Source organism: Prunus dulcis, chromosome 2, assembly GCF_902201215.1.
Source record: "Prunus dulcis chromosome 2, ALMONDv2, whole genome shotgun sequence".
Lineage (NCBI taxonomy): Eukaryota > Viridiplantae > Streptophyta > Magnoliopsida > Rosales > Rosaceae > Prunus > Prunus dulcis.
Genome location: NC_047651.1, coordinates 12,262,452 through 12,280,713, shown reverse-complemented (window position 1 = coordinate 12,280,713; position 18,262 = coordinate 12,262,452). Strand labels below are relative to the sequence as shown.

Below are 18,262 nucleotides of genomic sequence, written 5' to 3'. Positions count from 1 at the left end.
CCTTTTCTTTATCTTTAGCTGGAAATCAACCCCTTCAATTGGCCGAGTTTGGCTCCTTGACCAATTAATGAATTATGAAAATGTCAAATAATTAAAATTTGTATATACAATATTTGCATTAACCGGGAATTTTTTTATTTTTTTTGGATTGACTAGTGGATTCAAATTTAAAATCTCTGTGCAATATTGAGAATAGTTATTTACACTAACACTTTTATGAGATTTTCGGTGTTTACATAAAACTCTCTTAGGTTTCAAAAATTACACAAAAACCTATTAAGGTTTCAAATTGTTTTCACTAAAGAGAGTAGTTAGATGATTAGATTAGTTTGTTGTTAGTTACTCTTGTAAGTAATTAGTTAGAACTGTTGTAACAGCCTGTACACGTGGCTTTATCTATTGTATAGAGTAGACAGGTGTTATATTTCTGTAATCTTTTCTCAATTAATTAATGAGAATCGTAAATTCCTTTATGGTATCATACGCCTATTCGATCCTCTCTCCCTTTTCTTCCAACCTGTGATTTTCTCACCAACCAGACAGTGCTTTTCTCATCACCCAAACAGTTTCTTCCGCTCTGATTCTCTGATTTCCATAGCTTCTGAGACCAATACTTCTTCTTCTGCGCCTTCTGTCTCTCTCACATCGTCTTCAATCCCTGCTTTTGCGACTGTTACTGTTCAAAACATCGCAGACATGGTTCCGATCAAGCTTCAAGCTGGCAATTATTTGTTGTGGAAGAATCTTTTTCTTCCTGTTCTTCGCAAATACAAGCTCCTTGGCCTTCTCACCGGTGCTGATCTGCGGTAGTCGAAGACAATTGTTAACGATGCTGGTTGCATTGTTGATAATCCCGCCTTCGATCTGTGGTATGATAAGGATCATTCACTCATGATCTGGATCATCTCCACTCTCTCGACGGATTTGCTATCTCATACGGTTGGCATTGAGTATTCTCGTGATCTCTGGGAGATGTTGGAAAAACGTTTTGCTGGAGTCTCTCGTGCAAATGTTCATCATCTTCGTCAGCGTCTCCAGAATCTTGTCAAAGGGGATCTGTCTATCGTTTCCTCTCTTCAACAGATGAAGGAAATTGCTGATGGCTTGGGCGATGCTGGTCATCCTCTAACTGATGATGATTTGGTGGCTTACATTCTTGCCGATCTCTCTGAAGAGTACGATTCCTTCGTCACTTCTATTGAAACTCGTCGGGAAAAAGTTTCCTCTGATGAACTTCACGGTTACCTTCTCGGTCATGAAGCTACTCTTCTGAAGCGCAAACTCCGATCCAATTTCTCTGGACCTACGGAACCATTTCATGCTTATGCCGCCACTCCTCGTTCTTCACAGCACTTTTCTCGCTCACGTGGTTCCAACAACTCTAACTCTCAGCATCGAGGTTTTCCTCCCACTCGTGGTCTGCTTCTGTCACCGCCCTCCCATTTTGCCCCAAATTTTTCTTCTCCATAATTTGGTGTGCAAGGGTTTCACAGCCCCAATTTTTCTCGAAATTCAAGCCCTGGGGATGGTAATTCCAATTCAAGAGGTTCTTCTTCATTCAATTCTGCTGGTTTTTCTTCTGGCCCTGTTCTTGTGTGTCAGTTCTGCAACAAGAAAGGTCATGCCGCTAACACTTGTCGCAAATTGGGCCGTCTGCTCAATGCTTCTGGCAGTTCTTCATCTTATGGACCATTTACTAGCTACTATGCTAATCCACAGTCTGCTGCTTCCTCTCCTTCTTGGATTGTTGACTCTGGCGCTACTGCTCATGTGACTGCTACCAATCAGCACCTGTAGAATTCTTCTCCATTCACTTGCTCTGACTCTTTGTAAGTTGGTAATGGTAATTGCTTACCAATCTCTCACACTGGTTTTACCCGCATACACACTCCTTATGCTGTTTTTACTTTAAAGGATGTGTTACATGTTCCTTCTATTAAACACAATTTGTTATCGGCAAATAAGTTTCTTCGTGACAACTCTTGTTCACTAACGCTCTATCCTGATTCCTTCACAATTAAGGACTTAGCTACGAAGAGGATGCTCTTCCAAGGTCTTAGTGAGGATGTTGTCTATCGACTTCCTGCTGGTCATGCAGCTCCTTTTTCATCAAGCCCTTCAATTGCTTTTCTGGCTAATAAATGTGATATCCTCACTTGGCACAAGAGGTTGGGTCATCCTCACTTTTCTTTATTTCGCAAGATTGTTAGTGGCAATCATCTACCTGTTAGTGGTGACTTGTCTGAGTCCTTAATATGTTCTGATTGTATGGTTGGGAAAGCTCAAAATGTCACATAAGTCGACCAAGCCTTTAGAGCTTGTGCATTCGGATGTCTGGGGTCCCAGTCCCATTGTTTCAGCTCTTGGTTATAAGTACTATGTTTTGTTTCTGGATGATTACACTAAATACTGCTGGTTGTATCCTTTGACATATAAATCAGATGTGCTTGCAACTTTTAAAGTGTTTAAGGCCAAGTTAGAAAACTTGTTAAACTCTAGGATCAAGATATTGAGGAGTGATTCGGGTGGTGAATACTGTTTCAGCTCTTGGTTATAAGTACTGCTTTCCAAGATTTTTTAAACACAAAGGGTATTGTGCATCAATTGAGTTGTCCACACACCCCTGAACAGAATGGCAGTGACGAATGCAAGCACAGGCATATTGTTGAGCTTGCTAGGACACTGTTTGCTTCTTCTTTCGTTCCACATCGCTTTTGGGTAGATGCTTTTCAAACTGCCTTGTATCTCACCAATTAGTTACCTTTTACTTCTTCTGCATAGTCTCCTTGGGAATTGTTGTTTAAACACACTCCAAATTATACCACTTTGAAGGTGTTTGGTTGTCTCTATTTTCCTTGGTTACAACCATATAGTTCCTCAAAGTTGGATCCTAAAAGCAGGCCTTGTGTCTTTCTTGGATATAGCTTAAATCATTCCGGTTATAGATGTCTGGATATTTCTACTGGCAAGCTTTTTATTTCCAGGCATGTTCTTTTTAATGAAACATATTTTCCTTTTGCAACCCAAGCTCCCCCTATTTCATCTTCTCCTATCTCTGCTTCTTCAGTTCCTATTTCTCTTACTTTTTCTTTCCCGATTTCTCCTACTTCTCCTTCCTCTTCACAATCTCCATTCCCCTTGGATCGTCGGTCTACTAGTGGTTGGTGTGTTTTTCTCGGTTCAAATTTAATTTCTTGGTCTGCCAAGAAGCAACCTACAGTTTCTCGCAGTTCTACTGAATCTGAGTACAGAGGTATTGCCATGACTGCTGCTGAACTTGTTTACATTGCTAAGCTATTTAAAGATATTGGTTTTCAGCTTCCTTCTGCTCCGTTACTTTGGTGTGATAATCAATCTGCCCTTCATTTGGCTTATAATCCTGTTTTTAGTGCTCGCACAAAACATGTTGAGGTTGATTATCATTTCATCAGGGAGTTGGTTCAGCATGGTATTCTTCATTTACAGTTTGTTGACACTACTAATCAGCTCGCAGATATCTTTACAAAGTCTCTTCTTTCTGCCCGACATGCTTATCTTCGTTCCAAGCTTACAGTGTGCAATCCCCACTTTAGCTTGCGGGGGGCTAAAGAGAGTAGTTAGCTGATTAGATTAGTTTGTTATTAGTTACTCTTGTAAGTAATTAGTTAGAGCTGTTGTAACAGCCTGTACAGGTGGCTTTATCTATTGTATAGAGTAGACAGGTGTTATATACTCTTCTGTAATCTTTTCTCAATTAATTAATGAGAATCATAAATTCCTTTATTCACACCCATTTTTATTGATTGTTTATTAAAAAATTGATGATTTCACATAAAAAGAACTTGTGCAAATGGCAAAATTAACCTTAATAAGTGTATGTGCAGCTAATCTCAAAGGCTAACTTTGTCATTTGGAGAAAATTTTCATATAAAATCATCAATCTTTGGACGAAAAATTAACAAAAAGGGGTTTTGTTGTCATCAGTTATAGACCTGAAAATATTGCACATGATTTGCTAACACGACACGAATTCGCGTGAAAATATCAGCATATTTAGGTTGGCCTTATCGGGTCGGGTTGATAACGGGTGAACCCATTAAGCACCCGTTATCTTAATGGGTAGTTGTTCACCTGTTTCTAATTTGTTCCTGTGAAGGTATGGTAAAGTTCTTCATTGTCTTGAAAACCATTGAATGGTAAACAAGTCAACTTTCTTTTGTGTGCGAGCGTGCCACTACTAGCAATAAAAAATCCTAGCAGACTTCTTTAAAAATGGATAACTTGCGCCCCAAGTTACTGATTACTAAACAAGCTTTTGTGAATTTGAGTGATGAATATCTCCCAAGTAAATTCTTTTCTTGCCTTAGACTGGTGAAGACATCACAATTTTTCACAGTACAAAACTAGTAGTTCTAGCTAGAATAAATGATAATTTTTTATGCAGAACTTAAAGTGAAATTACGAATTTACCCTTGGGGTAGGGGTAAATTGGTCATTTTCTTATCCTGAAGGATTTTGGGATCACGACTGGTATTTTTGGGTAGGTTGTATTAAGACGAATTCGTAGACACGTGGTAGGCTTGAAACAGAGTTGTAACGAAGATTTGGCGATCAAAACATTATCAGTGGCAAAACTGTATTTATTTCGAAAAGGGTTAGAGTAAAGATCTGATTTTTCATTTTTACCTCACACATACTCTCTCTCTCTCTCTCTCTCTCTCTCTGTGCGCGCACAACCTCCCCCTCCCTGTTACTATTCATCGAGACGAAAACCACCGCACCGCCGCCATATCCGACCACCCCAGCCATCGAGAACGGTCTCGTTTGACTCGCCATGAAGCCCCGAACCAGAATAACCCAGTCTCCCAGTCGAAAAACTCGAGAATCGCCGACGATCTCGACTGGTTCAAACCGGAGACTTTCTATCTTCGCGCTGCCGTCTCCGCCGCCCAAACCCGGTGATTGAGGTGAGGTTTCTTCCTCTTTTTTCGAGTTCTAGCTGACTGATGATAGGTTTGGATCGATTTGCTGGGTAGAAACTGATTTTGTAAACCTAGGTTTTTGGCAAATTTCAAAGTGAAATTCCGGCCAGTTGTCGTCCGAATTGGACCTCCCCGTAGTTGAATGAAGTGATTCTGACCTTGAGTAGAAGCTAGGATAGGAAGGGTGAGCTCGGGTGTGGAGTTTTTCCGTCACCGGAATTTACTCTACACGCCCACGATCTGCCGGCGCGTGTGGCGACACGTAAGCGAGGGTGGTGAAGTTGCAATTTGACCTGATGAGATCCTTAGATTGTCACAAGTGCATAGGATTTTACGGATCTCAATTCCGGCGTCGTTTGACTATCGAACGGATTTTCGCATATTGTGCATTATGCGGGATCGATAGGTTCTGACCATTAGATCTTTTTCCAATTAAAATATGTTGTTCTAGATATTCCTAGGACCGTGTAGGACTTCACGGATTATGAATCGGAGCCCCGGATGTTCTGATTCAATAATGCAAAGTTTGTGGGTTAGCGATAACAGTACAATCGTGAACGATTCCTAAATCTGTAATCGGACCTTAGGATACCTCCTTCAACGTGCACGTACTGGAATTTTGGGGATTTAAGTATTTAATTTGTGATTTCCGCTTCGAAGTAATTTTATATTAATTAAAGGTTCGTATCTCGAAATAGGTGTTCTGATTGCACGTACTCAGCAGGCAGGACCCTTTCGTGGTCAGGCAGCGTGGAAATATTTGTGAGATGGACTTTGTTTTCAATCATATGCATGGTTTTATTGATGAAAGATTTATGCATAATGTTTTTAATGGTTTATTGAATATATTATATTCATGAGTTGAATTTGATGTTTGTATAGCGCTTTGGCAATATATTGTGGGTTTGGCATATTCGGGTATCGAGAGTATATTTTATATGGATTTTGGGGAAGTAGATATATATTCTCTATAAGTGAGATACTTGGGTTGTTGAAGTGAGTTGTGGAAGAACTTGAATATGAGGGGTTGTTGAGAGAAGTTGTATGATTATAATATGTAAGTACCTTCCCCAATTATTAGACTTTCCACACATGGCGTTAGATGTTCCGGCGTGTGGGAAGAATAGGTTATCCGTCTCACCCGCGGCGTTGGATGTTCCGGCGAGTGAGACACTTTCCATATGCGGCGTTGGATGTTCCGGCGTATGGAAAGACTCTGTGTATTGTTTAGGGTCATCACTCATGGCGTTGGATGTTTTAGTGTGTGATGATCTAGTCTGCGCGCGTAGGACATAGTTTGGGAGCTACACATGGCGTTGGATGTTTCGGTGTGTGAGCTGTGGAGTTTTGTCCCCCGGTTGGACCGCTCATCCCTAGACGCAGGATAGCACCTGAAAATCCTACGGGCTAGTCAATAAACGATCTCCCAGTTGGATTGTTTCTCCGGTACCTTGGTTGTGTGATGAGTATATCGTATAGTTGGGAGAGTGAAGAAATTAGAGTTTTTCAGTGGTTTGGCCAGAGTTGCAAGATTGTAAGAATGGGGTTTATGGATGAGATGACTTGTGTTTTAAAGAATTTTAAATGAAATATGTTTTGAATAATTAAATAATGAATTGTGAACCTGCATGTCTTGAGCATTATTTTTACACGGTGGGGTTACTAGATTGTTTTAAATGCAAATCTTGTTTTTGTCCACTCACATGTTCTTTGTTTTGCGCCCCCCAGCCAGTAGTCCCTCCAGGAAGAGTGCAAGTAGTGTACGAGGCTCGAACCATGAACTTTCCTAGTTAGGATTTGAGTAATTTCTTCTACTAAGCTGTTCTTGTAAATTAAATTCAGTAGATGTTCTGTTATCGTCCATGGTAGACTTTACTGGTGAGGCCGGAGGCCATTTAGTATGTTTTGATGAATTATGAAAGCATGCTGCTGGTTGGGATTATTAATTTATGTATGTTGCAGGTAGAAATTTCTGTTGGGTTTGCTTAATTTACAGGGGAGACATGCCAAAATTTTGGTAGAGAGTCTAAGGTTTTTTGTAAGTGGGCCCGGCATCGGGAAGATGTCGGAACAAAGACGTGGTCCACTTCGGTTTCCCAAAAATTTCAGGGAGGGTCCTGTCATTTGGCATGGGCAGAATTGGAGCCTCCTTAGTATGAAAGGGGCAGAAGTGGCTGGATTTGCTAAATACTGAGTTGGGGCTGCACTGTAATACATGTTCTGCTTGATCAGGGCTTTCCATAAATTTGTTGAGGTTTTCATATTTGTAAAAAAAAACTGAATTCTGCTTGATTTGGCTTATGCTGAACTAAATTTATAACGAGAGAAATCTCGCTTTGAATGACTTTTTCTCTGAAACTAAACTGAGGTTAGAGATTCTGGATTATAGCTGACTTGGTTTTTTGTGGCTTCATGAGCTTTTGGTTGCTTCAGTGTTTTGAAGGTTTTTTTTTTTTAGATCAAGTGATCATTTTGAGTTTTTGTCTTTAATTAATTTTTTTGGCTGTCCTTGATCTGTTCACCTCCTCTTATATTTATAAAAAATGCTGGAGTGGGGCTTCTAATCTTTTAATAATGGGCGGTAAAATTTTTCAAAGATCTTTTATTTTAAATGCAAAGAAAAAGGGAAGTTATCTGTTCTGGCAGAGAAGAACCATCAATAAACCATCAATAATCAGTTTTCATGGAGGTCTTTTCCTTGCTTTTCTGAAAGATAGACCAACTCTTCTTTGTTCTCTGTTTTTTCTTGGAAAAGAGAAAGAACACAATCTGATGTGATGGTCAGTTTGCTTTTCTTGTTTGAACAACTCCCTTTCTTCCCACTTATCTCTTGAGATTGTAGTTTGCTTATCTCTTGGAAAGATCACCTGCTCTGATGCGGAGTTGCATAGAAAAGGATTCTGATCTTTTGGCCGCAGAGTTTCAGAGAAGTCTTTCTATTAATGACATGCTTTCATTAATTCCCAATCAACTCTCTTGTGATAGTTGAAATTGTTGACTTTTCATAGTCAGGTAGTCACGTGTGTTATGAGAATAGACTTTCCAAAAAGATCTGCTGACTTTGTACTCTGGGTTTTGAGATCAATGGTGAGCATTTAGAAGCTGGGCCCAATCCAATTCTTCTTCAGATTTTTATTGATCTGCTTTAGTGGTCAATTGCCATTTAATTTGGCGTTTTTTACAACTCTGCAATTTCGTAAAAGACGTGGGCTTCTGATGTGGATTTGGTTTTTTTTTTTTTTTTTTTTGTGGGGAATCAAAGGCCAGTCCTCTATTCTTTTCTATTTTGTGGGCCTTTCTTTGCGAAGATGGGTTTGCGCGTGGATTTCTTTTTGGCCCAAACAGTTGTTTTAGTATAATTCACTAATGACCCATTAACCCGTTAAGAGCAGGGGTATTTTTGTAAATTTACATTATAAAATAAAATCCCTAGCTAGCCTAACTATCTTTTCTTTGCGTCTTCTCCCATCTTCCGCCTCCTCCTCAATCACTAACTTAAACTAACCCAAATCACTTTCTCACTCTCAAGTTATGTTCTAAATAATGTTTTGAAAGGCGAGGCGTAGATGCAAGGTGTTTTAGTCACGCTACGTGAGGCTTAAGCATTTCAAACATTAATTTATTTTAATAGGAAAAATTTATAAATAATACAACACAATTAAATTGTACTATTAATTCTTAACAATCTTTTAAATATATAATCAAATATAAGTACTAATTGTCATTTAGACATAATAATCAGTTCCAAAACATAAAATATTTATTCATACCAAAAGGAGAGAATTCTTAAAATTGATAGGGATTATATGATAAGAGTAGAAATTAGGATTGTACTATACAATATATATATATATATATATATATATATAGGTCCATGTGTTCAAATATTAATTTAGAAAGAAAGAAAAAAAAAAAGTTAAGTAGAATCGAATCTGCAATTGATAAATACAATACACAGCATGTATTATTAACTTAATATATTAATTTCATTAGAAAAAAGGAAAGAAACAACGCTGAACGTGCGTTTCATTTAAGTAACCTCAGTTTTAAAAAGGCTGAAAGTGAAACGGCGTCGTTTTACCACCCTAATAAAAAATTTCACGCGGACTCTTCCTCTTCTTTCTCGCGAGAACAAAAGAGTTCTCACCAACCAAACAACCGGCTACCTTCATCTTCTCTCTAGATATTCTCTCCAACTAAAGGTATGAACTTCCCTGTATTTAAATTTTTTTGGGCTCATTTTTTTTTTTTTTTTTTTTCTGTGTTGTCTTCCTTTTTCGCTGGTCTTGGTCTGTTTGTGTGTGTATTCTTTATTTGTTTTATTGGCAGATGGAAGATACAGAGACTACCACCAATGGCATGGGAATCATGGATGAGGAGTTTGTTGTAGTTTCAATGGATGGTGTTTCATATACTGAAAATGCAGAAGATAAAGATTCAATTTGAGACTCATGATGTCTAATTTTTTTTTTTTTTCCAATGTGTAAGATGCATTTAAAGATTTCAAAATTTGTTTTTTTCAATGTGCTAAAAAATATTGTTTATTTTTTAAAAGGCTGAAGCGGGTAAAGTAGGTGAAACGGGTGAAAACACGATCCATTATCATAATGGGTCGTTAATGTCGGTTATTCATTTGAAGCGGGCCATGTTTGGGATTAAACGCGGGTTAGTAACATGACCGAACTTCACCGCAAACAATACCGTTCTTGCGTCGTGTAATATTGACTTTTGTTCATCTGCTACTTTGGACAAAGAAAAAGATTAAAATTTTCAATTCCATTGGTTGATTGCTTCATCACCCCAACTAATATATTTTTCAATTTCATGTGTTTGGGTCTAGTATATTTTTTAAAAGGCTGAAGCGGATAAAGTGGGTGAAACGGGTGAAAACACCATCCATTAGTCATAATGGGTCGTGTCTGGTTATTCGCGAATTTGAACGGGTCATGTTTGGGTCTAGTATATTTCACCCGTTAGCTTAACGGGTTAGTAACACGACCTGAAACTCGCAAACACTAACCGTTTGCTAGGTCAGTTGTAATGCGGCTTTGGGCCGTCTGCTACTTTGGACAAAGAAAAAGATTAAAATTTTCAATTCCATTGGTTGATTGCTTCATCACCCCAACTAATATATTTTTCAATTTCATGTGTTTGGGTCTAGTATATTTTTTAAAAGGCTGAAGCGGGTAAAATGGGTGAAACGGGTGAAAATACCATCCATTAGAGCAACTCCACCCCTAAGGGCAAAGTCTAAGGCAAGGGCAAGCTAGGGCAAGCAAGGGCTGATACTATTCACGTGAATAGTGTCAGCCTTGCCATTTGTAGTTCCACCCACAAGGGCAAAGTCTAGGGCAAGTCTAGGGCAATTACTATTCATTGTACTTTATTTCCTATTTTTTTATACTTAAAATCATTAATTTTGATAATCTTTTGTAATTAAATTTTCGGATAAGATTTTCGGATGTGAATCTCGGTTGCCATGTGTCTTATTCCAGATAAAATTTGTGCTTGTATGATCTATTCAAAATAAATAATTGGAAGTGCATTCAAAAAATATACAATGCAAGAAATTATAAACTATTTTCAAATGCAAGAATAAAATTGATTGTGTAAATAAATATAGACAAATTGAAAATGCAAAAACAAAAATAAAGATTATGCATGAAATTATAAACTATTTTGAAATGCAAGAAAAAAATTGATTATGTAAATAAATAAAGCCAATTAGGAAATGCAAAAATAAAATAAACATTGTGCAACAAAAAGAAATAGAATATGCAAAAAAAAGTTACATTAAATTGATTAAAATGGCAATTAAAAATATTTTGGTGTGGAAAATGAATTATGTGAGTGGAGAGTAGAAAATATTGTATGGAGAAGAAATTGTATGAAGATTTGGTGTTGAAAGTAGATAAAATGGTTAGGTATTTATAGGGAAAAAATACATAAATTTTTGGTATTTTTAAAAAAAAAAATTCAGAATTTTTTCGGATTTTTTTGGATTTTTTTAAAATTTTTTTGGCAAAAAAAAAGAGAACCGTAGGATTGCTGAAAAAAATCCAATCGGAGCCACCCGGTGACGACACGTGGCAGTCAACAGTAAAAAAAATTGATTTTAGTGCGCTGACGTCAGCGAACTCGGGCTCAAGCCCAGGCGCCTTTTGCCCTTGGGCCTGCCCGGTTTCGTGGGGCCCGCCTGTTGCCCGGGCTGGATTCTTGGCGCTGGAGCTGGACTCGGGCTCATCTCTGCCTTTTGCCTGGGCCAGCCTCTAGCGCTGGACTTGGCCTTAGTCATAATGGGTTGTGTCTGGTTATTCGCGAATTTGAACGGATTGTGTTTGGGTTTAATATATCTCACCCGTTAGCTTAACAGGTTAATAACACGACCTGAAACTCGCAAACACTACCCGTTTGCCCGGTCAGTTGTAATGCGGCTTTGGGCCGTCTGCTACTTTGGACAAAGAAAAAAATTAAAATTTTCAATTCCATTTGTTGATTGCTTCATCACCCCAACTAAAACCCCAAAATTAACCCACCATCCCATTCACCAAAAGCAGTGTTGGGAATTTGTGATGATTTTGGATCTCAGCTGAAGTGTTTGGTTTAGTGTTTGAGTTAGAAATGGCAGCGAGACAAATGGAAGAGATACAGAGGAAGCTGGCGATGCTGAATTACTCGAGAGCCAATGCGCCTGCTCAGTCTCTCCTCTTCGCCGGCATGGAACGCTATGCTCTTCTCGAATGGCTGTTCTTCCGGTACACGACATGCCGTTTACTTCTTTGACTTTTCTGGTTCTCCCTCCATGCCCCATTTTTGACTGTCCTGGTTTTTGGTCTAATTGCAGCTTGTTGGGGGACAAGTCACCCTTTTCTCAACAGAGTCTTCAAGGGGACGCCATGGATCGTGACGAAGAGACTGCTCGCATCCAATGTAAGGCTTTTTTTTTGTTTGTAGAATGTTGAATTGGGTCGTGCTGAAGTTGTTCAGAATGTGATGAAAATTAACCTGGGTCTGTTTAGATCATCAAATGTAGGCTACATACATGGTGGAAAACATGATATTCTCACACTGCTGTGTTCTTTTTGTTTCGTTTTCACTCTGCAAGATTTGATTTTTGAATTCCATGAAATGGTGGATCCAAATTATACTTTCCCTCTTCTAATATTAATTTCAAATGAAAATGTGGGCTACAATTGTTTTGCTCAACTAGTCTTTCAAACTCTTGATATCTTCCTGATGATAATTAAGATGACAAACTTTTGTGAAGACTTCCAATAGTAAAGAATATATGCCGTATTAAGATGACAAACTGATAACGCAGAACCTTTGATCTCCCAAATAAAGCTAAAGGAAATCAAAATTCAGAAGAAAAATTAAATCTTGACGGAGAAAACTTTGAATATCCATATCCTAATATAAAAAAGATAGAGGCATCCTACAGCTATTTTGCAGAATCTTAACTCAGTATTACTTCAAAGAAAGCAAGCGCAGTTATGATATTGCTTGTACTTGGAATAGCTTGATATATTTATGTTGGTACCATAAGCACCCAAATGCTATATCCTTGATGGACTTTTTAAGATAGTTTTGTAGAGCATCCTTCCGTTCTGCTACCTTTTTTATTTAGCTATTTATTCTTCTCCTAAAGCCAGCTCGTATATCCATTGACTGTTTAAATTTCCAAATTTTTCTTAGTATGTGGGTTATATATGATGAACTTTCTATTTTGCACTGTTTTTAGTCATGTGATGGGATAATCTGACCAAGTTTCTCTTAATTGTTACCATAACAAATGATGACCTTCTGTTTTGCAGATTTGGCAGAGATTGCAAAGTTTTTGGGTATTACTACTACTGTAGACACAGAAGTTATCCAAGTTAGTTGTGGATTTATGTTGATTTAGGAGTATTTATTCTGGCTTATATGGGTGATTTTTTCTTTCTTCTTTAGTTCAGCTGTACAAATTAAGTGCATTTTTACTTATCACATTTGAATTTATTGTTTATTGGTTTTTAATTAACCTTTCGTAGAATCTGTTGGGAAAATAATTTTTTAGGATAAGTAAGTATCATGGATTGATCTAATTATACTAGTAAATTTTTGTAACTGGTACTCTTTTCTTAAAGGATGCCAGGCTTTTTAAAATTGTTGTATTATCTGAATCCTTTTGGTTATATGATAAAATTGGAATCTTATCCTCTTATTGGAGGTTCCTTTACATCCAAATACTCTAGATTAGTCCCCCAGATACGATCAGGGTAGTCAAATATGAATCTCCCTTAATGTACCTCCATGGAAATAGTCAATTTGAAACAAAGTTATACTGGCAGATCATCAAAAACTTTTTATCAAGGTAGACTAGACAGAATATAATCAAAGATGAAGTAAAAATTTGTTTGCAAGATGCACATTATGCATCTAGTTGGCACTCTAGACAAGATGAACATAGTTAGGAATAAAAATGTTTTATTGGACCATCATGCATTCTGCACTCGACGTGAAATCTAGCAACTCTTTACTCTGTGTGTTTCCTCCACCCTTACTGAATGCGATACCTTTTTGTTGCAGGGACGAGGAAGCTATGAAGATCGCACTGAAATGCTTCGTCTTATTGTAGATCTTGTGGAGGCGAGCATTTATGCTGATAATCAAGAATGGAGGTTAAGGATGATACTAAGTTTTACATTTGTGTTGGGAAGTTTTTATTTTTTAATAAAGGAACTCCTAGCACTTCTATAATTTCAAATTTCATTCTATATTATGCACGTGATTTTTTTTCTGATTTCAAACAATCATGTTGGCCTGAGATCTGGTATGAACTGTGATTTCTGCAGTATCGATGAGCAGGTAGCGAAGGACATACAACTGATTGATTCCATTGCTGAAAGACAAGCTCAAATATTCTCCGAGGAGTGCAAATTATTCCCTGCTGATGTTCAAATTCAGTCCATATATCCATTGTAAGAATATCTATTTCCCAGTTCGGTTTCAATTTCTCTCCTGAAGTAAAAGAACAATTGCTTCATTGAAAGTTTATTAATCCACTAAAAAAAGACCTCATAGATGCAGTGTAAGAGTATCTGTTTTCGATTTGTGTTTCAACTCCCCTGAAGTAAAAAGAATAATTGCTTCATTGAAAGTTTATTGTCAAACCAATTGTCTTTTTGGAAAAAACAACCTCTGATAATATCCAATCCCAATCAGTTTAGATAATGCTTAGACAGGTTGATTGCATAAGTTAAGTTTGAACTACTTATTTCATTAGATACAATAACATTCTGTTCGTTTAATCAAAGGTCATTTGCAGGCCTGATGTTTCTGAATTGGAAAAAAAGCTTTCAGAACAATCAAAGATACTCTTAAGTCTTCAACAGAAGGTTGACGATTTGGCATCAAAGGTTTGTTTCTGTTCCTCAACTTAGATCTTCTTGCATTATTCTAGCTATTCATATGATTATTCTCTAGCCAAATTGTACAATTTAAAGCAGTGAATAAATTCATCTGCATTTTAAAACAATATCCTACTGCTGCTTCTTTCTCTTGTACACATCACCCACTCTTCTGTCATTACCCTCAATCATATTGTTCATGAAGGTAGTCAGTTTCTTTAACTCCTGATACCTAAAAGCACCACCTCCCTATCTTTCCATTCCGTTTGACCTTCACTTGTCATATGCTTCATTGCAGAGAAGAGATGTGTAGTAATGTCCTTGATAGTGCCAAAGGATGCCCAAAGATTCATTTATATTTTAGTATATTTGTTATTCCAAAGACAATAAAAATGTATATTTGTTTTAATATTCCTCTGTTGCCACTTATTCACTTTGAATTTCTTTTTCTGATTTTTTTTTATCTTCCCCAATGCCTCCCAAGTACATTAAACACTTGGCAGTGAATGCTCCCTCAAATTTGGGTTGTCAGTGACTCAGTGTACATTTTATTTAATTGTAACTTCCCCCAAGTTGTGCAGTTGATTCCTTCTTTTTCTTGCTCTGATTACGCGCTATTGCATATAGCATGCATACAACCCAGATGAGGATTATGCAGAGGTGGAGTCCAGATTGCGTTCACATTTGGAATCTTTCCTAGAAACTGCAAGATCATTCAACACGATTTACACTAAGGTTTGACCTGCTCTTTCCTGTCGTATACACTCCCTTTTGACAATCTGCTATCACTTCTTTTCCTTTCTTTTCCTGATTGCTGTACCAAATTAAAAGATTTTGGCATACTTGTTACTGATAATGTATATCTAAAGAGGAAAAGTGATGCGCTTGTGATACATGAACTTGTTGTCTTAAAAGAAAAAGAAAAAGAATTGTATATTTGCTTTCACCATAATGATTGAAATTTATGCTTTTGGGTGGATTCCTTATTCACGTATCTGTCTTAGTTGGCATATGAGATTGTTTTTATGCTTCTGTTCCAGCTCCTTGCTAATTAGAAATTCACTTTTTAGCTACTACAGTTGGATTGTTGACATTTATTTGACGTGCATGAGTCCGTAATACCTTTTTGTTTGTTGTTTTGGTGTGTGCATGTGTATTAGCTATGTACGCTTATCTGCAACCTTGAAATGTCATGCTTTTGTAGGAAATACGTCCCTGGACACACATGATGGAGGTACCCCAGCTCCATGGGTTTGGGCCAGCTGCCAATCGCTTGTTAGAGGCATACAAGATGCTTTTAAAGGTATTCATTGCTAATTAAATTATTTTTCTGTTCATTTTTCATAGTACATTATGAGGATTATTAGACTAATACTGATGCGTAGTTAAATTATTTACCTGTTGTGTTGGAGGAGGAAAAAGTGAAGCAAGGTGGGGGTGGGGGAAAATAATTTTCTTTGTTTTGAAGTAGGAGGGAGGAAATAGAAAAGAAAGTGGGCGAGGTACTTTTCCCTTGAGCTGGAAAAAGCATTCCCCTCGAGGTCAGGAAAGGATTTTCCTTGAACATGGGGAAGCCCTTTTTTAATTCCAGAATAGAATACGAGAAACAGGGAGACTGCATGGTCTAACTTATTTTTACCCTTAGAAATTGGGGACCAAATTTTTGTGTACATTAAGAAAGAGGTGGTATGGTAATTGAACCATTTCTGGATTTCTTTGCTTCCCCTTTCTTCCCCTGAACTCAAGGGCCACCTCTGAAAGTGAGACATTGTATTGTCTATGTAGCAATTGGACAGAAAGGCTCAACCGTGGCACAATTAGTTCAAATTCTTTCAAAAGATTAAACAAGGAACATCCATTCTCCTTATGTTTCCAATCCTCCCATGTTATTCAACCGAACAGTAGCAGAAAAGCTTCGCCAAAATTGTCCATTGAATTCTCTCCTCCCATTCTCTCTCTTGCTCCTCAACATGGTATTACTTCCTGATGACCTTTTGTGTGTGTGTTTTTGCGTGAGAGTGTGTGATGTAGGTGCAGGGGCCAAGGGGCGAGGGGCAAGGGGCGAGGGGGTGTGGAGTTTCTGGGTGAGGTGAGCTGGGGTTACTTGGGTATGGAGCAGTGCAAATGAATAAAGTGAATGATGCTGCATTTTTACTAGTATCATGGATTTTTACTAGTACTATTGGCATGACCATGAATTTCTAATATGGTGTCTCCTTTCCCTTGCATTGATTGCAGTTCCTAGGGAACTTGAGGAATCTTAGAGACTCCCACGCAGCTCTTGCTGTCGGATCATCTGACTCAGTTGCGGGTGAGCCCTCGTCTGTCACGAGAATAATCTCTGAATGTGAATCTGCATTGACATTCTTAAATCGTGACCTTGGAATTCTCTCGGCTTCCATTGCTCGCGAGCAAGGTGGGGAGGTGAATTTATAACAAAATTATTAGTCATTGGGAGGAAGGCCATGAATTCAGTCTCTTCCTCATCTTCTGGGAATGCAGATGAATGTTACGAAAATGTAGTTTATTTGTGTTGCATGAAAGCGAACTAAATGTAATATCGATTATGAGTTCATATTGTCAACCATGATAGTCTTTTGTGCGTTGATCTCTCACCATGTTCATTTGACTAAGAGTGGAATTTATGGGAAGAAGAAAATCAAATGTTCCTTTTCATTTTGAGCACGGATTTTTCTGGTCCAAGATTAGTGATGGCTTGATTAGAATTGTTGAGCACGGGCCGGCCCAACAATGTCATATTTGGGGATCTGAGTATCATCTGAGTAAATTCTAGAGACATGGCGTGATTGTTTATTTACTTTTCAGTAAAATGAAGCATACCCCTAAAAACTAGTACTTAAAGTCTCACTCGGCACAAGTGAGTTATGCCAGTTGGTTAGGGTAGTGAGTTTAACCCCTTAAACTCAAGTTTGAATTTCCATCTCCGTAGGTTAGATTAATATAGAGTAATAGATTATGCTTGTATTAAAAAACAAAACCCGAGTCTCGATCGATGGAAAAATAACAATCAATAACTAATTAGTCTTAAATTATATTTCTAGATTTTCTTCGTGCATGTGGGACTACAAGCACTAGGAGCCCAAAGCCCATTTGGGTGTGCTTCAAAGAAAGAGACCACGGCACTTGCAGCTATGGCCTTGATGAGACGAGAGAAAAGGGAAGGGGACGGGAGTGGATAGTGAAGGGGAGAAAGAGAAGCGTGAGAAGAAACCAATTTAATCCTGAATAATTTAGTCATGTGTGCATCATGTGACCAATTTTGACAGCAATGTACTGAAATTGACTTCAAGAACTAACCACTTAAAAACCAAAAAATTAAGCATCTAAAAAATTATAGTAAATTAGGAAAAGCACTATACAAAAACATTTAGAGAGGTAATGGGAAGAAAAAGCCCTCAAAAGTACAAGAAGGTTTTTTCTAATTAATTTTTTGTTTTTCAAATGTAAAGATAAAAAATTTGGCCAAAAACACTAAAAAGTAAACAGACTGGAATCAAAATGAGCACCAAGTCAATATGAAAAAAGATTGATACAAAGAAAATCTAAACTAATGTTACTAATTTGCAATGAGAATATCTTTAAAATCTTTAAAATGTCACTTTAGCACCTCCCGTCGCCCTTCATGTTAATTGATCAAAAGCACATGCACATGCAAAAACACTGCAAGTATATATTGATATATGGTTGTTTCCGTGTTTCTCCACATATATATATATATATAAGAAAAAAAGGAAGAAAGCCTTTACAAAGAAAACACGGTTTAGGTAAAACAGTGCCACACATTCATAGAAGACAAAACCATATAAAGGAGTAAATTATCTGCTATATACAATGCATAATTAATGTTATGGAAATCACACGTCAATCACAATGAGACTAGAATGTCAAGGT

General features: G+C 37.6%; 1 protein-coding gene across 2 annotated transcripts; it reads left to right on the top strand.

Annotated features, from left to right (window-relative positions):
• Positions 1-11,340: 11,340 nt before the first annotated feature.
• LOC117620187 (AUGMIN subunit 7) lies at positions 11,341-17,026 on the top strand. Of its 2 annotated transcripts, none has more exons than XM_034350326.1 (9): positions 11,341-11,716; positions 11,806-11,891; positions 12,776-12,802; positions 13,530-13,621; positions 13,796-13,921; positions 14,269-14,359; positions 14,978-15,085; positions 15,555-15,653; positions 16,589-17,026. In XM_034350326.1, the coding sequence occupies exons 1-9, from the start codon at positions 11,647-11,649 to the stop codon at positions 16,784-16,786; spliced, it is 897 nt and encodes a 298-aa protein (XP_034206217.1). In that variant the 5' UTR covers positions 11,341-11,646; the 3' UTR covers positions 16,787-17,026. The 2 variants fall into 2 exon arrangements, with proteins under 2 accessions (XP_034206217.1, XP_034206216.1); XM_034350325.1 differs by having other exon boundaries at positions 12,776-12,837.
• The last annotated feature ends 1,236 nt before the right edge of the window (positions 17,027-18,262 follow it).